This window comes from Lissotriton vulgaris, chromosome 5 (assembly GCF_964263255.1).
Source record: "Lissotriton vulgaris chromosome 5, aLisVul1.2, whole genome shotgun sequence".
Taxonomy (NCBI): Eukaryota; Metazoa; Chordata; class Amphibia; order Caudata; family Salamandridae; genus Lissotriton; species Lissotriton vulgaris.
This window is the reverse complement of record NC_141693.1, coordinates 1,004,535,251-1,004,560,710: the sequence shown is the minus strand read 5'-3', so window position 1 is coordinate 1,004,560,710 and position 25,460 is coordinate 1,004,535,251. Positions and strand designations below refer to the sequence as shown.

The 25,460-nt window shown below is 42.1% G+C and overlaps 1 protein-coding gene across 1 annotated transcript in view; it reads right to left on the bottom strand.

Moving 5' to 3' along the window:
* Positions 1–687: 687 nt before the first annotated feature.
* The window catches only part of SFRP5 (secreted frizzled related protein 5), a 152,786-nt gene continuing 128,013 nt past the window's right edge, over positions 688–25,460 (bottom strand). Inside the window, exons 3-4 of the mRNA XM_086922613.1 lie at positions 2,503–8,626; positions 688–2,367 (exon numbers count right to left, since the gene is read on the bottom strand). Coding sequence (XP_086778739.1) covers positions 8,274–8,626 — 353 coding nt within the window. The 3' untranslated portion in view covers positions 688–2,367; positions 2,503–8,273. The remainder of the gene's footprint in view (positions 2,368–2,502; positions 8,627–25,460) is intronic.

Here is a 25,460-nt window from a genome sequence, read left to right as displayed (position 1 = left end):
TGTAACACATTAAGAATGCTCTGTGACATACTGTCAGCTTGTACTTTAAGAGTTTCGATTTCCATTTGTGGAGAAGGAAATATACTAGAAGTGGACACATACCTATTGCGTAATTTGCATGAGGATCTTGAGTCCCAGAGACTCAGCCTGACGTCTTTTCCAATGTTCCTTTTTTCTCATTAGGTAGTGTGCTTGAGCCTCCCCTGAGGGGGGATATGCGATTAGCTTCGTTTGTCCTGGAACCTTATTTTCGAACTTCGATGATACAAATTTTGTAAGGAAGCAGATGCTACTGGTTGTGTCGTAGTGTAGGTTTTGGAATGAGGGTTAATCTCCCCACCCTTAATTGCTGGAAGGGGGTTCCCACTAAGTGGCCTATGTGTGGGAGTGAGCATATCCTGGAGAAGAGTTATGATCAATACTCAAAAAAAGAAATTTACATGAGAAATATTTACAAGAATTCTCTCCTGACTGGCTTGATAGTCGGGATTAACTGGAAAGCTATTTTAACCAATATGGTCGCCTAACAAACCCTAGATTTCTTTCCACCTGCTCTCGGGTTAAATTAACAAGTTCATCATAAAAGTAAGAAGACTTGCTAATTGCATCTAAGTTAGCTCTTGAAATAAAAAACATTCAATTCGTTTCTTCTGCGTGTTTAAATCTAAAACAAAACAACCACGCTTGTTTTTAAAATGAAATAATTTACTCCAAAACTGAGACATATGGTAAAATAGTAGTGACATTAAAATATTTTTCAGACATACAAAACATTGATTGAAATATAGTACAGAATAATACATGAGACAACAATGGTATGTAGATATAAAATATATTCTATGCCAAGCTGGAAAACAAATTGGCGAGCACAGGGATGGACCTATGCTGGGACTATAATAGGAACCAGGCTGAACAACTGTCAACAAGTATTGGGAGCTGAATTCTTTAACAGAAAATCAAGGAGAAAATAAAAAAATAATTATCATTAAAGCCACAACGTTTTGTTTTTTTAAGTCATCATTATTCAAGGAACAGTTGGCATTCTGTAGAGTAGGAGACACTAGGATTGGCTTTTAAATGCTTCTATAATGTATACAGGATATATTTTGTGAGTTCATTTACATTCTTGTATGCATAAAGTAATACCATGCCACCGTGATCAAACAGGTGTTAATGTGTTTTTACTGCTCACACTTGCTCCACTCCCAGGTGCTCCTCCAAGCTCCTTTTTTGCTTCTCTTTTTCATTGCATTGCATGTGCTTTAGGGCTTCCTGACAAAAGGTTGCCTTTTACAGCTAAGAACACATATGTTTTGCGTTTTATAAATGTTCACGTGAAAAGGTTGAATACAATGTTGCATGCCCTTCTTCAAAGGGCATGTAACATTGTATATAGCATGAAAGGAAGAGAACCTATGCCCTGTTGATGAGTTGCTTAAATGTTTAAACACTCTTCCAAAATCAGCTTCCCGAACAGCGACAGAGCCTTTCTTTCACTATAAAACAGATATAGCCTTACTCACTCTTCCTTGGCAATGATGTCCACCTCCAAACATTTGCTTTTAAAGAGTTATGAGCCACCATCTTACTTCTCCCAACCCTTCTCCAAAATATGTCCCACTTCAGGTTTCCAAAGCCCTTGAAGAGGACCTCAAAGCCCTTTGTCTGACGCTCTGACGAATCTTGAGATATGACAACAAAGGGGTAGAATGAAACCTGAAACTATGTACAGTGTGAAGAATGTTATTATACACATGCACAATGAAATCCAATCGCAGTTCAACATTGCAAACTATATATGAAGATGCTCATCTTTTGATAGGAGTGTGTTATGCATTTTGTCACTGAGCGGATTCATCATTATTGCCTTATCATCAAATATATACACAGATGTGTACATTACAGTGCTGAACATAGAGTGTACGCTCAATATCAAGTGTTCAAAATCATGGTGTCCTGTGGCTTCTAAATTTAGTGGCCAAATGTATACTCCAAGCTCAAAATCCCATAGTGGTTGCGATTTTTTGTTCTCTTATTTGAGTTATTGCAGTGTGGAATGCAGGGAATGTCCTTCTTGAAGACGGAAAGCTCTCGTTAGTGGTCCTGAACCAGTGGAGAAGGGTAAATTCAAAGAGGAGTTATTCCTCAAAAGGAATGGTGGGAGTGGAGTGCTTTCTTTCAGTCCACAACAGACATTCTGCTATGTGGTAAGGCATTTGGGCATTCGTTGTTCTGCGTGGGTGCACACTGGGAGAACATCTCACTTCAGGAGTAAGGCACTGCTGGCATTACTCTGAAAAGGCTGGGAACATTAAATTATGCTGTACTTTGGAAAGCTTTGCAGAGAAATGATGGGGTCCCTTAACTCTTTAACCCCTTTGACGCTCATGACGAGCTCAGCTCGTCATGAGTTACGCCTGTTGTACGCTCATGACGAGCTGAGCTCGTCATGAACCGCGGGTTTTTTAAAAGTTCAGCGCACAGCGGGAAAACAGCCCGCACGCATGGTGTTAAAAACAACATTTTTGGGTGTAAAAAAATTAACAATGTAAGGGCTATTCAACTATTTATTCAGCAACCAGGACGAAACATGACTTATGTCACTCTCCAGCTCTCAATTAGCTATTCTATTTTTTAAAGTCTATTTCAGCTATAGTAGCTAGATTTCTGGCTAGCTGCAGAAATTGTTAGAGAATTCAAATACATGGATTTAATTTGAACTTCTGCGATATTAAAATGCCTTAAAAGGACCCTGCAAAAATAATGTCATATTCCCATTTACAATATCATGAGATTAAAAAACTCACATATTTATAACAAAAAAAATTGGGTTTACAAGTCTTTTTCAGGAATAAATGTAAATTAATAAACAATGTACATGTATTCCAACTTGTGTTTCAAATACAAGTTATATAAAAGCATAGTATCCATTGAAATCAGCTAGTAGCACATTCTCAATTATATTTTTTGCATAAAGTGTTCACATTTTACTTCTTCCTTACTGGAATATGTTGGAAGTCATAAGCACAATGATTACAGCAACTATTTTTATGTACGAAATTAAATGAGGGTAAGAAATGATGGAGCTGCCCACCCCCAGAGAAGAAAATAAAGCATCACAAATTATTGCTTACGATTTCTCTTTGTCTTGAACAAATACGTTGTTATAGCTCAAACATTATGAATTCAAATTATCAGGAAAATGTAAATTATGTAAATTAAAATTTTTCCATCAAAAACACTCGCTGTAATGGAGAAAAGAGGATCTTACTTTTATTAGCAGTCAGCTTTAAGTTTAGTGCTGTGTCATTCATTCCTTAACTTTTTTTCCCACTGGTATTAAAAGTCCCTGAATACATGATCATTCACAACTCATTAAATTGTAATTCTCCTGGCTGCAGTCCCTCTGCTTCAGGCTAGGTCTATTAAGACCTGTTGCCTTTTTGGGTCTGACTCTTGCAATGTTTCAGATGAAGTGAAGTCGTAAAATGCAGTAACAATTAGAGACCATTGGTTACGTCATTACCTCTAGGTGGAGATAGCATGAGGTCTAGCCTACTACTTTTACCCAAATCCTACTCATGCCTTTCTTTCATTAATTCAGTTTCATTATGGTTTGTGCTTCTTGTTGGCAAATTAAGAAAACAATGACAAACTGAAGTAAAAACCCGAAATAGTAGTTTTTAGGAACAACAGAGGGGAACACATTTAACATTATTTAAAGAAATTCAAAAAAGCTACATGTTCCAGTCAGTTTTGGTTCTTGTATTTTGTTGCAGCCCACATAGGGTCAACATTTTCTTCTTTCTACCTTTGAAAAATGAGCAAACATTTTATTTTATCTTGCTTAATTATTCCTAAAAAAAGTCTTTAAATCAACAAACACTACAATATGTTACTTAATCCAACATATTTCAGAGGTATGTAAATTATACAGTGATACAATATATATCTCTTAAATCATCTGCAAAAATAATGATTGTACTTTCCTTAATGGTGTTTAATTTGTGTGACCATGAGACATGTCCAGATATTCTTACTTTCCCTACAACAGTGAGACACTGCTACAGGGAGCATAGATACGGTTACTAGTGCTGGGCAGCACATAAAAATGCGAAGCAGAGTAGAACTGAGGCTTGTGCAGGACATTAAGGACCTGATTAAGAGTTGCTTTGTTATTCCGATGAGGGCAAAAAAGAAGGAAAAAGCTGTGCAGGTAAATTCATAGCTGTTTTGCTTTTCCCACTTACATTTTGACAGGAAAATCGTGATAAAATGTCTGCATGAAAAGCAGGCCGTAACGCAAGCGTACAGATTCAGTTTGCTCTGTAAGTAATGCTTGCCCGCCCAATAACGGACAGTTTGAACTACGCAGCAGATATATATAACCGGATGCATTATATTTAAGAGGTGTCCTCTCCTAAAATACAATAAGGGGTGGGTGAATGCAATTGCACGCATACTGCTATAGTATTGTATTGATTGTCTGAAAACTCAATAAAATTTGTTAACAAACCAAAAAAATGAAAAACAGGCCAGAAATGTGGAAAATCCAATGTGAATCAGTTCTCCGTTTGTGCGATCGCAAGCAAAAATGACTGCTGATCCACCATCCGAAAAGACTGATCTCTGCAATGTCTGTACGTCTGAATGCAGGATTGCAGATGAGCATGACTACATAATCTGTAGTCTGGTTCTAAGGATTTATGGTGGGATAAAACAAAGACACGTAGAGGTACACAAAGGTGCCCAGGTGAGGATAAAGCAAGTGAAGGAGTGGATAAGAAAGGGATAAAGGCACTGTTCTGTGAAATTGGAATCGTAGGGTCATTCCATGCTTGACTTCAACCAATGATCTTGCACATTTCTTTGATTATGACAATGTCATCAGCACTTGGACACCCAAAAGAACCCTTCACTATATTCACATCATGAAGGATCAGATTTATTCAGAATTGCACTCACACAAAATACATCCTTGTGTCTGCTGCTTTCATCCACAACTCTTCATTAAGGTTGTGTCTCTTTTTCTTGTTTGTATCCACAAAACTGTTTTGCAGTGAGGCCACATATTTTTTTTTCAGAGAAGCGACTAGTGTTTTCTAGAACTAGTGTAGAAAACGGGGCAAGATCAGCAAGTTCAGTTTTCCTACATTTTTTTTTACCTAAAGGAAAAATACTTTTCGCAGTGGCTAAATCCTTTCCTCTTACAACCACATCGATTTTGTGAGGTTTTAATCCCTATTAATCCCCGTGAAAACTTTATTACTGCAGTTGAAAGGAGTACATATGAAAGTGTTTTCATTTGTAATATTTCTCCCGTAAATGTTGCCTTTTGCACACTGGACTTGAACTTAGGTGCGCAAAAATGTCTGAGAATTGGGATAGTATTTCTCTTATTTGCTAGCCCACATATTGTTGATACGCTCAACAGTTTATAACTAGACTGATTAAATATGACTGATGATTGTGACACATATTTCAGCATAGTATTTTCATTGTCCCTGATTAGATAATCTTTTTACAAAACCTCGCGGAAGTGTTAAGGTAAATGAGCATATACCATTTTACATGCTTCTAATCATAGCTCTTCGTTTCCAGAATTCCATATTTTGTAAAGTCAATCCTGAGATTCATTACTACATGAGAAAAGTTAACATAAACTCCTTGTAGAATGCAACATATTGTATTAGTGAAAGCCAACGGCAACCATACTTCAAGATCATTTTAGAAATTGCATTATACCGAGAAAGAATGGTTTCCCTAACAATGAAGGGTTTATAAAATTGCCTAGTAGGACTTTAAGCATTAGGAACCAAAATCTACAGACTGCCATGGATATATAAAATTTCAATTCAAGAATAGGGCATGTTCCAATCGTCTCCTACCTCACCATGACAGCCATGTCAGCCTTAGTATTTTCAGAATGTCCTTATTTATGCAAGACTAAAAGTTGTATTACTTCTCTTACTGTCGATATGATAATTGGACTCGCTCCCTTCCCCATGCCTATCATCCACTACACTCACTTTTGTTATCTTCAGATAACATGCCTACGTTTCTCACATTATCCTCCGGGTGCGTAAATCACATCTCTTTGCATTAGGACTGAGAACTGTGCAAGATGATGATGCCTCTTCCACCCTTCAGGTAATTGCTAAACTCAGGGACCATTGCATGAATGGTGTGGTGTACATGCTCAAGGCTCAAGGAATGTCTCTCAGAACCGAGCCTAGATGCTGGGATCCTGACACAGGCTTCATGTGGTTGTCGACATTAAAATGTGGCCTGGATACAACTGATATAATTTTACAGAAAATTGAATATGACAGTGATAGGGATCAACTGAGAAGAAAGCATGAACCTGGATTTGAGGAAACTGGGATGTTTCAATTTTTCGGCAAAACATAGTTTGAGAAGGCAGGCATGGACCATTGTTAATGTTGGACTAAAGAGACTAGCACCATTGTAAAGGGCCAAGATTTGAGGCCAGGTACAGAGTTTTTATGATAAGTTGTTGGGGACATGAGAGGGCATGTTCTTGAAAGAGAAATTGGATCTCCTGCACAATGAAGATTGAGACTGTTCTAGCTATTTGTATCTCTGTTCGGGCACTGAATCGCAGGTACTAACACTTTAAAAATAAATGAATATTTGAATATAACTTTTAATTGCTCCCAAGTGTCCAGCTCCATTGATTATTGCAGAAAACGCAGTTTGTGTATGTTCGTTTGGAGGGACATGGATGAGCCACAAATTAAACTTTATGCTTCAGAATCGAAACAATTGGGTTGTAGCACCAAATTGCAGCTCGCCTTTAATGGACAGCATTTGAAATATCTCGATTATGTTTTTTTTAAATTTAAGTCTCATGCTCAGATTTCTAATAGTGTGCTTTTGAAACTGGTCACTTGGTAACACATTTTCAGGTGTGCAGTATGCAATTCTGCAAGGATAATGCTTATTTTCAAAAAATTCTATTTACGAAGTAGGACGAACGCATGTTGGAGCCCTTTTCTACTCCTCAGACATAATCAGGATGTTTCTTGTGAAATGAAATTGAATCCTGCACCGTTAGAGACCACACCTATTAATTCAGTTTTCCCTGATCTGGAAACAGTACATTTGACTGGCATGAATTTAATGCAGAAGCCAACCATTTTATAAAATACGTAGATATGGAAAAAAATCAGTGTGTCAGCTAAAACAAGCAGGCAATTGCAAACTGCTCACAAACCTTAAAAGGTACATTTTCACCTTCACTTACTATTGGGAAACAGAGTCAAAAAATCTGAAACATATAAAAATGTGCCAATGCACAGTAAAAGGTTAATCCTGCTCATTTCATTTCTATTTGTCCCCTTCCCCTCCTTTCCCAAAAAGGCACTTTTGCACTTAGCTCCCCTTCCCTTAGATTCTCCACTCGAACAGAAAAGAAAATAAGTCACTTTTTCAAGAATATTTTAAATGAATAGAGCAGGGCTTTCCACCCATCTCTAGCCATGAAATGGCTATCCTCTTCCTTTCTACTAGTTATACATTTGATTAGGATTTTATCAACTTTGTGAGCCAAAAACTATAATAGACAAATACATCTTCACATGGGCTATTCACGTCAGTGATCTGCAGTTTGCATTTGTAAATTCTGTCACTGTTTCAGACATTTACAAACTTGTATGATTTTGCTGTTGCGGTTTTACTTCAGCTGTACTGATACCGACATCTGAAACGTCTCCCTACCGACCAGACCTCTTTCCACTGTTTTCGGATTTCTTTGTAGCAAATTCTTCCTACAGCCAACATTCCACAAAATAATTATTTTCTTCAGTTACAGTATGCGATCAAGGAGGTTGTTATTTTTTGTGCAAACCTGTAACATTTAAGTGATGCCAGAACAAAACTGATCCTTTATTTACCTGCCACTTTGCATACCTAAAACTTCGCCACTTATCAAAAATAAATGAACTAGTGGCAGACCTTCAGGTCATTGCCTTTGTTCTTGCACATATTTGCTAGTCTTTTGTCATTGCTATGAAAGCACCTGATTTATCATGGCACGATTGGATCTCAAGCTGCCGCCATTTTGTCCAGCAGGCCTTTCAAGACCCTCTACATTTTTGGTGGCAGTGAGTAGAACAGAAGGAAAAGCATTTGGGCGTATGTAGATCATATATGCTATGTTGTGCTGGTATGGACTAATATCCAGAGAGGAAGCACATTTGGTCATGATAGGACTTGGAGAGGAAGACATAGTTTTATCTGGGAAAAAGTGCTTAGCGAAAAGATCCCAAGAGCCCTCCAGCACCGTGGGAGATTGTGTCTGAGCATGGGTAGGAGAACATGAAGTTCACCGCATACTTCATCTCTTTGCTCTTCTTGTCCCATTTATAGATGGCCGTGAGCAGAAGCCGCCCATCAACTTTGCGCCCCATGATCAGGAAGCTGCCGCTCAGGTTGTCCAGTTGAGGGCATGGGCATCCCGCGGCATTCTTGATGTACAGCACAAGCCTCCGAAATTCTTTCCTCTTCAGTTTCCCTGCTTTCAAAACTTTTTTCTTCTTCTGCGCAGCAATTAGTTTGCGATCCCCATTTTCAATCTTCACCTCTTTTATCCTCATTCGAAGTACTAATAGGAAAAAAACAAAAACAAATATATTGTAGCTTGGTGAGGAATTTTTCAACTTTTTTTGTCATTTTAGGAACAGGAAAGAAAAGATTGGGAAGAATACTTTTTACTAAAATATAATTGAACACATGAAAAATTTAAATCATATAAATATCTTGTATCTCACTTGCATAACTTTGAGATGGCTCAAACCAAATACAACATTTTTAGGAGAGTTGTTCTAGAATATTGTCAAACAGATAGGGTTTCCAGAAGATTTAGCTGCAGGCGAGGCAGAGCAACTGCATTCCTTTTGCTTAAGGGGCTTTAAAATAAGGATTTTGGGAATATCCCGTTCTACTGAAGCTTGAGCCCTGCTAGTTATTATAATAGGAACCTTAGAGGTTAGATTAGTAATGGTAGATTGTCACATTTATTTTCAGCCGCTGAAATGATGTAAAATGGAAGATAACTCATGCCAAGAAAAAACACCAGAGCTAGACATCTTCAAAAAATTATATTTTCTATTTGGTGCCTGATCATCAAATGTTTTGACTTAAGTTTCTTTTATGTGAATCATAATTCTACTTTGGTGTACATCCTATTTCTGGAATTATGCAATTTATCTGAAAAAAGTATGAAACATGAACAGGATTGAAACTCCTCGATGCCCATCTCCAGGTGCCTGCAATGTTTTGAAACCTTTATTGGCAGCACTGTTTCTTCAAGTAACTAGTCACAATGGTATTTTTGAAAGTTGTAAATCTATTCTTTGTAGATTTCCTAATTTTGAATAGATCTAGAACCTTTATACGGCTCACAAAAATTCCTAAGCATAGCTAGCTAAATTTGCAAAAATCAGATTTGTTTTAAAAAAACAATGATTTCGACATTTACCAGCAGTAGAGAGCAACAGTATATGATTAAAAAAAAACATTCTGCATAGTCGCTTTCAGCATCAGGCTGGGAGACATATCAGTAATATACATTTGAACAACTGTAATTCACCATATTGGACAGGGTGGCCTTACTAGCAATGATTTAGCTACCGAATACAGAATCTACAATTTTTTATGTTTCAGATTAACAATAATTAGTATGAAAATTGGGGGCCCCTACCTTACAGGATGAACCCTAGCAGGGAGACTATACTTTTAGGAAAAATAGGATTTTGCACCGGGTTATGTGCAAGGATTTAAATCACAGTTAAGACGCTGAAAGAAGATTCAGGTACTAATGAATTTTTGTATGATCTATTTTTTGTTTAATTTTATTAATTGTATCAAAAAGTTTGTTCACATTTTTATATCTATATATTTTTTTTTAAACTTTACATATTTTGTGACTGTACAAATAGTATCGTGCTACAAGTGACCATGTGCAAAAATTAATGAGTTACAAACACAGATTTATCACAATAAGTTGATCAGTCTTTTGTTGAAATACAGAACCAATTCCTCTTCAGATTAACAATAATTCACTTCTGATTACCTATACTGATCGTATCTAAAGGGACTTAAATTGTCAACCAATCCCCAATCTGTCATCGTCTCTTCCTCCTCAGCTTTGTGGGCGAGGAATGCCTAGTATGGACCCCAAATGTTTTTTGGCCTGCAGCGTGTGGGCATGAGCGCATTATAGCTGTCTGACTGTGTTTTGCAATAGGACAAGTCTGTACACCATTCTGAGAAGGAGGGTGTTGGGCCCTTCATCCAAGCATAGCTATTCCACGTTTTGCTATTAATATGTCAAGCGCTAGTAGTCTAAGGGTTAGCTTAGGTAACTCTGCGACGTATCCCAGGAGGGCCACTAATGGAGTCACAGGAACATCTGCCCAGCCATGTCCTGCAGTGCAGCAAAGACTGCTGTCCAGAATCTGCAGATCCCAGGGCAGTCCTGAGCAAGATTTGTAAAGTTTGCCTCAGCAGCTCCACTTCGTACACATTTATCATGTTCCCTCAGTCCATATTTATATATTAGGGCCGGCGTGTAGTACACTCTGTGCAGGTATTTATCGGTGTCTGCCGTTTTGCAAGATGGATTTCATGCTTGAGCAGCAATATAACCATTGCTCTTCTGTTATATCTACCCCTAATTCAGCGTACCATTTCTACACCTTTATATGTGTAGAGTTGATGCCGGTCCTCGTGAGTGTGAATAATATTGAAATTGTGCTCCGCATGGTCTGAGCATGCAATAAATACATTAAGAACGAGTATTCTCATGGTTCCAGCATGCAATGACCTAACACCTACGCAGTGTCTGTCTAGCTCGATGGTAATGAAACCTTGTGAGCACTGACGCCTCTGATGTTTGTGCCTGCAACTGATCACACTTATTGACCACACCTCTGAAAAGTAATCATCCATGGTTCGGGGCGTAGAGGAGAGTGATCCTCTGTATATCAGCAGCCCAAAATTGGCTTCATGTATTCCCTACTAGGTCTATAACATGGTATTGTCTCTGTGGCTTACCAAGGAGATATTGCGGCAAGGACACTGTGCTCACTTCATCTCTCTCAATGTACAGGTGTGCGGTATCATTGGGACCATGCAGCCAATAATATGCTTGCATTTGTTGTGCTGCGCAATAATACATTTCAAGTTCTGTGGCATTAAGCCCACCTGCTGATTATGGTTTAGTCAGTGTCTCCCACTGCACGAGTGGTTGCTTCCTAGCCCATGCCAGTCTGATCATGAGGGATCTTAGAGTATGAAAGAATGATTTTGGTAATGGGATCGGTAAGTTCACAATAAGGAATATAAAACGTGGAAGCACCATCATTTTCATGAGTGAGATTCGCCCCAGCAGCGACAACGGCACTCAAATCCACTTCTCAATAGTCTCTGAGAGCTTCTGTGCAAAAATCAGATTCATGTAAATTCACCTAATCTGTAAATTAATGAAAAATCCCATCTTTTTACAGTTATTCTTCAAGTGCCAATCGCTCTGCTGCGCCCTTCAAAATACGGTTAGTTTGAAATATGGTGATGATCATAAATTCTTTACCCTGGACTTATCTGCCAAACTTAGGGGTCAATTAGGATGGCGGACAGACAAAGTCCGTCCGCCATCCTGTCTGAGGCAGGTACCGTCCACCACAAGGGCGGAGGTACCGTGCCCGAATTAGGATGCACCCGCCACAGTGGCGGGTGCATCCCGCATTTCTAACATTGCGGCCGACGGTGCTGAAAGCATCGCCCGCCGCGATGTCAAAAATGCATGTTGTGCGTTTCACCGCAGAACATGACAGGCACCGCGCGGTGCCTGCCATGTTGTACTGTGAAACGCAGGGGGGTTCCATAGGTACCCCCCATGAGCACCCCCATCCCCCCTTCACCCTGGGAGCCCGCAACGGGCCCCCAAAACAAGGACCAAATGCCTTTTCGTGGCGGCATTGCCGCCACGGAAAGGCATTTCCCTCAGACCATCCTAATATGGCTGGCGGTGTCTGATAGACACCGCCACTATATTAGACCTTTTCTTGCAACCGCGGCGGAAAAGCGGCGGACGGTCTTCCCATCCGCCACGGTCTTCCCGCTATTGTAATATGGCGGGGGGGAAATAGTTGGCGGACGGGCAAGGATGGCGGATGGATTGCCACAGCCTGCAAAGCGGTGTCGATCCGTCTGCGATCCTAATCGCCCCTTCATTTTTTGGAGTACCTTTGGATGTGTATATGGAATGGAAACATTGATTGGAAGGATTTGTGAATTTGTGTTCAGGAGTATGCCTTGTATCACTAGCACAGGAGTGGAAATTCTACAAGCGAATTGCAGCCATTAGAGGTTACTCTTTCATGGAAGTGGTTTCACTACCAATCAAAAATAATATTTGCTAGAAGTGCATAGCTGTCTAGGTTTCAGATTGCTACATGTGTGACATTTTCATAATTTAGTGCATTTATGAATGGCATTTCAATGACAATAAGGAACACTTTCTCTTGAGCATAATTAAGCAATGAAGACGAGGGAAACATACAAATCCTCAAGAGATTGAGGCTGAGGCACACATAGGGCACAACCAAGCCGTATTATTTCAAAAAAGCTTCAGCTTGCTCAACCCTATAAAAACCATTAGCTGAGCGGTCTCCCCAGTCAGGCGCACTGCCTAGTATCCCAGATCACACCAGCCGCAGCCTGTCAAAGTGCTACTCTACAGGCTCTGCTCACTTAGTGATGCTCGGCACGGAGTTCACGGTAGTTACGTTGCTCCACAGAGACTCTCACCCCTTAGACCCAAAATTAGTTAGTGCAACTACTAACGCAGCTGAAAACTGTCAGGGAGCAGACAGACTGCTCTCAGCTGTAACACACTGTAGGCAGATCAGAAGATGGTCATGAACCTGCATGCTGCTAAAGCAAACTTTTATTAGCATTTAGCAACTTAACTGGAAGATACCCCAATGTCACACTCAGGCACTTTGAAATTGGTGGGCCGTGGCCGCAATGACCTATTGACTCCCTCGGCAATGCCTCATGATTCTTGCTAGGCAATACACTGGACTTGTGTGCTCGGGGCTGCTGAGGATCCACTTTGGAAGCAGCCCTTATGGGTCACTTGCCTCCCCATATATTCTCTTAGTACCTTCCTGCAGATTTATGTGTGCCACGTGCCCCAGCAGCCTTTGTTTGGTACCCTGCCCCAACTCTGCTGACCTTCTATGTACCCCTCGTCCACTGCAGCCCCTCTGGGCTTCCCAGTCTGCTTTGCTGGACCATCTGTAACCTCACCCTTCCTCTAGCTCCATCTATGTGGCAGTATGCCACTCTCTGTAATCCCTTTATTTGCTGCCCTACAAAACCTCTGTCTTCCATCAGCACCCATCTATGTGCCCCCGGGCCCCTGAAATCGTCCTGTATTCGCTTGCAGCATCAGCGTCTCCACCAGCTGACCCTCTGTGTGCATCTGGCCCCCTTTCACTCAATGTGTGATGCCCCGCCACTGCATATGACCCCTGCTGTCCCGAAGCTTCTAGAATTTCCACTGTGATGTACTCTGCCCTGACCTGTGTAACTTCCCAGTCTGCAGCACTGACAAAGTTAATAGTTCTGGCCTATACAATAAAATGGAAGCAATATTAGTTTGGCTTTGCCAATTCTTTTTAACTCTCACCCAATGGTTAAGACCATCAGAAGAGATATCGAACCCAGGGATCAGAGATGCAAATAAAATATTTACAAAAGTTCAAATCTGTTTCAGACTAAGGCAACACTTTTCAGTCTCTTGGAAACCACAAAAATTAGAATGTTCTCAGAGAGGGCAACACATTCAATAACATGAATCCAGTGAGTGCCCCAAATTTTCCACCATGCTGGGTACAGCTCCATATCGGGATACGTTTAGGTACAGCTGTAGACCACAGGAGTCTCTGAAGTGGAGCAGAGGCGGGGACCCTACAAGCGTGCGGCTGGGGGAGCCAAATGCCTTGCTGCTTAGGCGCGTCACTCCTCCCCTTCCTCTCGTAGCATGAAGCTGCTTCTGGATCGTGCTTCTCAGGAGCTGCGAGCCACGAACAGCGAGATGAAGATCATAGGAGATTAAGGATGTTTGTAGTGGAAGGTGCGGAAAGTGCCACAACACAACAGAGGACCTGCGGAGAAAACCCCCAAGGAGAATGCGGGTATTCTGGTTGTTGTTCTCCGACCCCCCGTGAGGACATGTGCAGCAGCTACAAGGAACTGCAGTATGAACCTGTGGCCCTGCGGTGAGAGAAAAATGGAGGTTAAGCAGTGAGCACCTTGAGGTTATCGTGGCTGGTGTTGGAGTTCGAGGAGGTTCTTATTGGATTGGAGGAGGTATCTTTTTTATGTGTGCTTTTGTTGGGAGGCTCTGTGGCTGCCCGTGAATCACTAGCTCCAATATCGATGAGAAGGGGTGAAAACTTTAAACAACTCTAATAACCTCTTAAAACAAGCAGTGGCATAGCCAATAGGTCTCGCCTTTGGGACCTTGACCTTATAAGTGTTTAGCCCATGGAGAATATTACCCTCAACTTTGGGAAATTCAAGCACCAAAATATGTAATATACATTAATATGCCAAACAGCGTCACAGGCGAGACCTGCGCATTTTGCCAATGGAATGCAGAGAAAATCAAAGGAAGAAAATGTTTCTTCAGGATTCCTACCACATTCCTGGCTAGTACAGATGTTTTGAGTGTCACAGAAAGTGGAACAACACACTTATCTATAATATTCAGCCCACGCAACACTCAGTGACAAGGGGTCTGGTTCCTTTTCACTGGGTCAACTACAGCGTTTAGAAACTGAAAGATTCGTTGTGACACGCTATACCGAAACAAGTTATTATGACTGGGTCGGTTTACGCTGCTGAAAATAATCAAATGCTAACTAAATAAAATGTTGAAGTGACATGTTTATTATAAGAAGGCCTGCGCGGCTTGGGCTGGAAGTGAGTCACAAGCACCAGGGAAGTTGTACGAGGCGATAACGGGGCACGAGCCCGGGTGGCGGGGTAGGAGGCTGCAAGCATGTCTGTGTGGAATGAAAAGAGAGACGCGACTAGATGCAAATTACAGATCTTTAAAATAACGCACCAGATGAATGACAGGCATACACGTGCAGTCTGAAGGTGGTAGGTTGGAGCTTGCGTGCCGGGCAGCGTCCCGTGAATGGTGACGGCCAGCGTGACCATCTGTTTACAATTAACGTGAGCGCCAGACGGGGGTGCGATAATTGGAAACAGATGGCTCTGCTGCTCGCAAGCCGTAGGCTTTGGCGGATACAAAGGTGGGACATGCACCTGCCTTTGTCCATTTGCGTGCTGTCTTTTTATAAAGACGCACGCAAAGCCCATTAGCGTGTGAGTACCACCCGCACCAGCTTCAAGAAAAGCAGTAGGGATGCCAAGAGGCCCTCTCCTAGAGCAGCGCATGAGCGCTGCGCTCTAGGCAAGACCTAAAAACTAAGAAATGTTTGGAAAAGTAATTTGGGAAAGTACTCGGCTTGTATAGTGTCCATATAGCAGACCTATAGTGACCCATAGTGTAGAAGTTAAAAACACTTATTCTGGGGCTTTGGTCTGAAGTATGCAGCAGATGGTCCTGAAGGGATCAGTAATAGGAGCAGGAGCTTCAGCTGCAGCTTGCATCTCTATCATTGACTCAGAAGGCGAGGAGAAAAGCAGCTCACTCACACATTTTTTCAGCCAGGAGAGGAAGACTATACTGAAAATGAGCGGGCGGCAAATACTGCAATGGATCCTTTGTCTCCAGGTTCCTCTCCCCAGGCGCTGGCCTCTTCAGTACCCTCTCCAGAATTTGATACCAGCAATTTGGGCGCTGGGGGCGGATACCATGGCCCAAAGTAGTTTCCAAAAGTTAATGGGGGTGGATGCTCCATAACTCTCCATCAATCTGCAAAAGACCAACAGGGCTGGAAGTGATGTAGGGTCAGCACGAATGGCTGTAAGAAAAGTAGCTGAGGAGAATTACAAGGCGGGAGGGATGGATAAACCTCCTAAAGACTACCCAGTATTTTTCAAAAATCGTAAGGCAACCTAAATGGACACTAATTTGCTACCTGTAGATCGGATGTCACACGGATGTTTCTCAAGTCTCAACAGTACAAGTCTGGAAATCTTACCTGGTAACAACCTGGATCAGAGGGGGTAGTCTGTCCAAGGGAAAGGTCTGACTGCACCTTTTTATGATCTAGAGATATCAGACTGCCCAGGGTTATGGTCTCCCTCAGTATCCTGCAGTCTCCTGATAAAACCCAGGGCTGAAGAGCTGGATTTGCCAAATCAGGAGGGTGCTATGAGTACGACTGTCTTTTCCAGGGAAAACGTCAGGCGGATGCAGTTCCTGTTGGTCTCGTTGCACCAAATGCAACAGTTTTTTGAGACTATTTTGGGGGAAATACGCGATTGCAAAACCTCTCAGGCCCAAGAGCTCTCTTTACTTCATCAGAGATTAGACAAAGTCGAGAATATGGTCAGCAAATACTAGAGCGATTTAAAGAATTGGAGCAATGTGTATCTGACATTGAGGACCACTCCCGGTCTTGTGACTCCGATATTGCCTCTCTGCAGAAATAGCTGCAGGCTTCACAGTTGAAGATGGTCGAGATGGAGAATTACGCTAGATAATCAAATTTGCACTTTACAGGGATACTGGAGGATAGTGAATGCCTCAATGGTCAGTCTAACCCCTTGACTTACAAAGAGACGCTGATCAGAGAACATATACTTGAGAAAGCACCAGAGGAGCTCCCTATAATGAGGGCTCATAGATCCCTTCCCAGAAACTTCTGGGGCCCCAAGTACCCTGGGACAATGATTGTGAATTATTCGGATTATCACATTAGAGAGGGAATTTTCAATAAGGCGATTCAAAGAAGGGATATTGTCCTTCCCGACGGAGCCAAGGTGAAAGTGCTCTCCGATAGGTCTGCGTTAGCAGCACGTCGATGGAGGGACTTTGTGTGCATGATCAGTCAATTCAAGAGCGCAGGAGTGCAAGTCTCCATCGTTCAGCAGTCAAAAATGAAAGTCTTATGGAGAGGCCAGTTCCAACTTTGCTCCAGTCTTGAAGAAGCTCAAGAGCTATTACAAAAGATATCCCAACCAAGTGGAAAATAGAAAAATGAGGAGTAACCGAACAGAATGAGGACACCAGGACTCTAGGACTGTACTTAGTTATATGGATTTGAAATACAGTGCAATATATTAAGCTCGGTTTCTATATTACCATATGCAAGTGGTAGTAGGCTTAGTTACTTGCACGTGGTATTTTTTGCACTTTGCACTTTATGCACCGTGTTCACTTTCACTATTGCACTTTGTTCTCCCCTTTAGGGATGATTAATGGTACCTACTTGGATGCATTGGGTAAAGCTGCTTTTATTCTCTTTTTATATAGGTAATCAGTCCCATTAAAATAGACTGCACTTTGCACTTTATGCACTGTGCTCACTTTCACTACTGCACTTTATTTTTACCCCTACGGTGGTATGATGGTATTCACCATGCCGTATTGGGCAAAGTGGGTATCAATCTCTTCTTTTATAGGTAATGGGTGACTTAAAAAAAGATTTGCACTATTTGCATTATCTAATTTTGCTACTCTACTTTGCTCTTCCCTTTTGGGGGGTAAAATGGGGCTAATTCGTATCTATAAGGCTGTGTTAGGAAAAAGCTGTTTTACATTTTTTTTTATAGGTAACTGGTATCTTAGAATAGCTGAAACTTCAGGTTGTTAGAGGTTTCTGAAGCCAAGGACTTTACATGCATGTTCTACCCCTTGTCTGCACTTTTTGTGCAAGAATTAATCTGCTTTTTCCCATGCTATGGGGTTTAGGTTTTGGCCAATAAAACCAGTTACAGATGGATATTTTTTGTCGGCGTGCACACTTAAAGCACAATCACTTTTGGTTAATGTTAGCACTTTATGTAGGAGGTACGCCAGTGGTAAATAGTGACATGATAAATAGCACAGAGGCGGAGGGGGGAAAGATATGAGACTAGGTGCCAGGTCAAGGCGCCCTTGTTTGCTGGGTAGGCTGGGGAAGGGAGGTAAGGGCTACTCCCTGCTTCAGGTAGCTTTGGGGGGGAGGGGGTTGAGGGGGTGTTGGGTGAAGTATAATAAAAGAAAATGGGCAGGAAAATAGCAGGCCAGCAATGGTCAAGATACAGGATTGGAACAAAACCAAGTACAGGGGTCAAGGGGCTTGCTGTGGTTTGTATGTTATTAAGGGGGTACAGCTAACTTCAACAAAGGAGATGGTACAAATTGGGGTATTGCAAATGGTAGAGCATAATAAGTATTCTTTGGTTGAGTTAATGAGCTTGATTTTATCCTGCAGAATGACACAACCAATAAAGATAATCTTGTGCAATGTAAATGATTTTCTAAATGTGCAGAAAAGAGGAGCAATGTAAAAATGGTTGGGCTCATTCTACCTCAGGTGTTTTTTTGCAAGAGACACACCTTGAGTCCAACTCCCCCAATTTATCACTCCCCAGGAAGTATGCTCGAGCGTACTTTGCTTCGGCTAATACTGTGGTACAGGGGTGGGTATTTTACTTTCATCCGTACTAGACTGGGAGGTAGGAAATGGGATTCGAGATGAAGGAGCAGGGTACATTTGGATTGAGGTCTCAGTTAATGGGGCAGGTCTTGTGCTGTTGAACTATTATGGGCCAATTTATGACGATATTAATGCCTTGAAACAGATATATGACTTGTTGATAAATGCACATGGCTCCAAAGTTTTGGGTGGGGATTTTAATTTCATACAAGGTTCAGGTCTAAACACTTCAATTAAGGGTAAACAGCAATTAAAACCAAAGATTGCTGAATTATTAAGAATTATGAAAGAAGATTTTGCCCTATTAGATCATTGGCGGGTAGATCACCCAGGCTCTACCCAGTTTGCATGCTATTCAGCTAGATTTAAAACAGCTTCACAACTAGACTTTCTTTTGGTAAATAAGCAACTTGTAAGAGGGGATTCTGATATTTTTCCCAACTCTTTTTCAGACCATTCATTAGTCTCCTTGGTAATATATTTAACCACCCCTAAAAAAAATAATACCAGGTGGTACTTTGATAAAGCATTGCTCTCGGATCCAATATGGATCTCTCAAACTTGTGAGTTTATACAGTGGTTTTATAGAGAGAGTGTTAATACAGCATTAGGTTTTATGGTGTGGGAAGCTTTTAAGGCCTCTTTTTGGGGACAGGTGATTGCATATAAAGCTAATCTATATAAATTTAGGCAACGTAAGATTGAAGGACTCCTGAATGCTGTAGATCGAGCTAGGAGAGATCTTACATTCAGGCCCCCAAGGGATCATGAGGAGAAGGTGCTTCAGCAGGAAATATTAAGGGAAAAAGAGCAACTAAAACACTTTTTTATTCTCGAAGAGATCTCTGGGATCAAAGAATTCCAACAGAAAGTATACGAAGAAAGACAGCAGATAGGTACATTTTTAGCCTGGTCTACTAAAACATAGCAAAGTAGGCAATTAATTCCACAAATAAGAGACCCCAGCACTGTGAGTCTGGTTAGTGATGAAGATAGAATTGCCCACATTTCTTATGTCGTTTTAAGAAAATGTATGCGGAGACCCAGCTAGTAAACATCCAGGCTCTTGAGAATTTTACTGAAGTCCAGTTACCCATGATTACCAAGGATGATAGTTAGGCTCTGAATGAACCGATTACACTTGCAGAATTAAGGGAAATTGTAAAAGGACTAGCTAACGCTAAGTCAAGTGGTAATGATGGAATCCCGATTAAAGTCTATAAGCTGTTTTTGGATGAGCTCCCTCCTTTTTTGATACTCCTGTACAATCAGATTATGGATGGTTTTCATGTCTCTGACAGATTTAAGGAATCAGTTGTGATTACTATCTTGAAGAAGGATTAGGACCCAAAGGACACGAGCTCCTATCGCCCAAGAAGCCTATTAAATGTAGCCTACAAGCTTTTTAAGAAAATTTGGGCACATAGGATCTTGGGATGTGCAAAACAGGTGGTCCATGAGGACCAAACAGGGTTTTTGCCTGGTAGATCGATGGCTCCTAATGCCTTTTTCTGATACAAGCAATTGACTATTGTTTAGCCAAGAAGGACAGAGCGGCTATCGTATTGATGGATGCCGAAAAGGCATTCGATCTGGTGGATTGGCAGGCCCTTTTTTCATTTTACGGAAGTTTGGTTTTACACCCCACCTGATAGAAATGCTAAAAGGAATCTATAGTGCGGCAGTTGCAAAGATAATTATAAATGCGGAGCAGGCGTGTGAGGTGGTGATTAGGCGGGGTACTGGACTGCCCCCTTTATCTTTTTATTGAGCCATTGGCAATAAAAACCTGTTCTAATACATCAATTTTGGCTCCGCTAACGCAAGGGTACGAATAGGAGACTCATTGAGGCAATACTTCCTAAAATTGCTTCGGAAACTAATTGTCGGTTTAACATTACGGAATGGCAGCAAGTGTGTGAGTTTTGGAGTAAAGTTTTGGAGTAAAGCACGGAGGGTGGCCAACTTCAAAAGAATGTATTTTCTTTATAGATGGCTGGTCTATTACACTCCCCTTAGATTACATAAATGGTTCCCATCAATTCCTAATGAATGTTTTAGATGTAATTTTGCTGGGGCAGGAGACTGGATACATACATTTTTTACATGTCCAAGACTGCAACACTTTTAGGAGGAGGTGTTTAGGTTTATTAGCTGTTGTATGTCTTTGGTTATCCTACCCTCAACGTCGCTGGCCTTATTTGGGTTCTCTCACACAGGCAGTCAGAGATAGATAGATAGATAGATAGATAGATAGATAGATACTTTGATGGAACCAAAGTAAACAAGCATTGAAAATGCAATAGGTCTCGCCCCCGTTTAAGTTAAAGCAATTCTGTTTGTAATTAGGTGGCTTTTTAGCTTTGCTTTTATTAGTGTTTTTCAAACTTTCATGTACATAAGACATGCATATGTATGCGTATATGTATGCATGCATTTATATTTGTATTTATATAGATATGCAGATTATATATATATATATATATATATATATATATATATATATATATATATATATACACACACATATAAATGCAAATATATATGTGCATATGTGTGTGTGTAAAGAGAGGTAGAGAGGCTAGAGGTGTAGAGGTAGAGGTGTAGAGGTAGAGAGTAGAGTAGTAGAGAGAGGGAGAGAGAGGTAGAGAGTGAGTAATAGAGAGTAGAGAGTGAGTAGTAGAGAGTAGTAGGGAGTGAGTAGTAGAGAGTAATAGGCAGTGAGAAGTAAAGAGCAAGTAGTAGAGAGTGTGTAGTAGAGAGTGAGTAGTAGAGTAGTAGAGTTTGAGTCATAGAGAGAGTAGTAGAGAGCGAGCAGTAGAGAGCGAGTAGTAGAGAGCGAGAAGTAGAGAGCGAGTAGTAGAGAGCGAGTAGAGTGAGTAGTAGAGAGTGAGTAGTAGAGTAGCAGACAGTGAGTGGTAGAGAGTAGTAGAGAGTGAGTACTAGAGAGAGTAGTAGACTGAGTAGTAGAGAATAGTAGAGTAAGTAGTAGAGAGTGAGTAGTAGGGAGTGAGTAGTGGAATGAGTAGTGGAGTGAGTAGTAGAGAGTGAGTAGTAGAGAGTGAGTAGTAGAGAGTGACAAGTAGAGAGTGAGTAGTAGAGAATAGTAGAGAGTGAGTAATAGAGAGAGTAGTAGAGAGTAGCAGAGAGTGAGTAGTAGGGTAGTAGAGAGTGAGTGGTAGAGAGTAGTAAAGAGTAGTAGAGTGAGTAGTAGAGAGTGAGAAGTAGGGAGTAGTAGTAGAGAGTACTAGAGAGTGAGTAGTAGAGAGAGAAAAGTAGAGAGTGAAAAGTAGAGAGTAGTAGAGAGTGAGTAGTAGAGATAGTAGTAGAGAGTAGTACAGAGTGAGTAGTAGAGAGTAGTAGCGAGTGAGTAGTAGAGTAGTAGAGAGTAGTCAGTCAGTGTCAGTCAGTGTCAGTCAGTCCGTCAATCAGTGTCAGTCAATCAGTGTCAGTCAATCAGTGTCAGTCAGTCAGTGTTAGTCCTTCAGCGTCAGCTAGAGCAGCTCTGCTGACCTTGTTCTCTGGCTCTATAGCAGCTCTGCTGACCTGGTTCTCTGGCTCTAAAGCAGATCTGCTGACCTGGTTCTCTGGCTCTAAAGCAGACCTGCTGACCTGGTTCTCTGGCTCTAAAGCAGCTCTACTGACCTAGTTCTTAGGCTACAGAGCAGCTCTGATGATCTGGTTCTCTGGCTCTACAACAGCTCTGCTGACCTGGTTCTCCGGCTCTAAAGCAGCTCATCTGACCCGTTTCTATGGCTTAAAAGCAGTTCTGCTGACATGGTTCTCTGGCTCTAGAGCAGCTCTGCTGACCTCGTTCTCTCCCTCTAGAGCAGCTCTGCTGACCTGGTTCTCTCCCTCTAAAGCAGCTCTACTGACCTTGTTTCTCTGGCTCTACAGCTCTGCTGACCAGGTTCTTAGGCTCAAGACCAGCTCTGATGACCTGGTTCTCTGGCTCTAAAGCACCTCTGCTGACGTTGTTCTATGGCTCTAAAGAAGCTCTGCTGCCCTGCTTCTATGGCTCTAAAGCAGCTCTGCTGACCTGGTTCTATGGCTCTAAAGCAGCTCTGCTGACCTGGTGCTCTGTCTAGCGCAGCTCTGCTCACCTGGTTCTCTGGCTCTAAAGCAGCTCTGCTGACATGGTTCTCTGCCGCTAGAGCAGCTCTGCTGACATGGTTCTATGGCTCTCAAGCAGCTCTGCCGGCATGGTTCTATGGCTCTCAGGCAGCTCTGCTGACCTGGTTCTCTGGCTCTAGAGCAGCTCTGCTGACCTGGTTCTCTGGCTCTAAAGCAGTTCTGCTGACCTGGTTCTCTCCCTCTAAAGCAGTTCTGCTGACCTGGTTTTCTGGCTCTACAGCAGTTTTGCTGACCTGTTTCTCGGCCTATAGAGCAGCTCTGCTGACCTGGGTCTCTGGCTCTAAAGCGGCTCTGCTGACCTGGGTCTCTGGCTTTAGAGCAGCTCTTCTGACCTGGTTCTCTGGCTCTACAACAGCTCTGCTGACCTGGTTCTCTGTCTCTAAAGCAGCTCTGCTGACCTGGTTTCTCTGGCTTTACAGCAGCTCTGCTGACCTGGTTCTCTGGCTCTACAGCAGCTCTGCTAATCTAGGTCTCTGGCTCTATAGCGGCTCTGCTGACCTGGTTCTCTGCCTCTAGAGCAGGTAAGCTTACCTAGTTCTCTGGTTCTAAAGCAGATCTGTGGACTTGGTTCTATGGCTCTAATGCAGCTCTGCTAACCTGGTTATCTGGCTTTAGAGCAGATCTGCTGACCTAGTTCTCTGGCTCTAAAGCAGCTCTGCTGACCTGGGTTCTCTGGCTCTAAAGCAGCTCTGCTGACCTGGGTCTCTTGTTCTAGAGCAGCTCTGCTGACCTGCTTCTTAGGCTCTAATGCAGCTCTGCTGATCTGGTTCGCTGATTCGAAAGAAGCTCTGCTGACCTGGTTTCTCTGGCTTTACAGAAGCTCTGCTGACCTGATTCTGTGGCTCTAAAGCAGCTCTGCTGACCTGGGTCTCTGGTTCTAGAGCAGCTCTGCTGACCTGCTTCCTAAGCTCTAGATCAGCTCTGATGACCTGGTTCTCTGGCTCTACAACGGCTCTGCTGACCTGGTTCTCTGGCTCCAAAGCAGCTCTGCTGACCTGGTTTCTCTGGCTTTACCGCAGCTCTGCTGACCTGGTTCTATGGCTCTAAAGCAGCTCTGCTGACCTGGTTTTCTGGCTCTATACCAGCTCTGCTAACCTGGGTCTCTGGCTCTACAACGGCTCTGCTGACCTGGTTCTCCAGCTCTAAAGCAGCTCTGCTGACCTGTTCTATGGCTCTAAAGCAGCTCTGTCCACTCCTACAATCATCCTGACAGAAGCATGTCCTTATCTAATCACTCTGCTGAAACATGAGCACTTATAAACTAATCCTGCTGTCAACTACTAGCACTCTAGGAACCCAGTCACTGTCTCTGCACTTGCAGAATGACTCAGGCATTGGGACAAGCAGTGGTACAGTCAAATGTGCACAATATATGCAGTCCCTTAACCCCTTGCAGACTGAGTCAGTCCTGCAAAAGTCCAGGTAATAGTCATGCTTGTCTGGAATCACACTGCGAGTCTGTGTCCACTCCTACAATCATCCTGACAGAAACATGTCCTTGTCTAATCACTCTGCTGAAACATAATCAATTATAAACTTATCCTGCTGTCAACTACTAGCACTCTAGGAACCCAGTCACTGTCTATGCACTTGCAGAATGACTCAGGCATTGAGACAAGCAGTGGTAGAGTCAAATGTGCAAAATGTATGCAGTCCCTTAACCCCTTGCAGACTACTGAGTCAGTCCTGCAAAAGTCCAGGTAATAGTCATGCTTGTCTGGAATCACACTGTGAGTCTGTGTCCACTCCTACAATCATCCCCATAGAAGCATGTGCTTATCTAATCACTCTGTTGAAACATAAGCGTGTATAAACCTATCCTGCTGTCAACTACTAGCACTCTAGGAACCTAGTCACTGTCTATGCACTTGCAGAATGACTCAGGCATTTAGGTAAGCCGTAGTACAGTCAAATGTACACAATATATGCGGTCCCTTAACCCCTTGCAGACTACTGAGTCAATCCTGCAAAAGTCCAGGTAATAGTCATGCTTGTCTGGAATCACACTGGGAGTCTGTGTCTACTCCTACAATCATCCTGACAGAAGCATGTCCTTATCTAATCACTCTGCTGAAACATGAGCACTTATAAACTAATCCTGCTGTCAACTACTAGCACTCTAGGAACCCAGTCACTGTTTATGCACTTGCAGAATGACTTAGGCATTGAGACAATAGCTAATCACTTCTAAATTAACTGAGCACAATGTTTGCAGCACTGTCATCATTCTAGTTACTAGTGATGTTCTTATAGAATGACCTAGGCACAAACACAAGTACACGTACAGTATTCTGTGCACCATCCCTACAAACCACTAAGCAGATACATACTATTGGTACACTCCACTAAATACTGAAGTGGTACTCATGCAGCCTGGGATACCTCCTGTCAGTCTCATGCAGTTCGTCAATCACCCATCCAGCACTATGTTCTTACTGTATCACTCTGCCAATACCTAAGCACCATGGGGTAGATTTACAAGCCCCCTGCGCTACCAGTACGTCACTTTTTGTAATGTAGTGATGGAGCTGGGGACTCCTTCAAATTTAAAAGGAGAGGAAAAGCCACCTTGCGTGGCTTTTCCTCTCATTGAAAATACGACCCATTCAAATGCAGCACTTTAAGTTGAAGGGGCGTTCCAAGGGTGTTGCTGTGTCTGTTCCCACACAA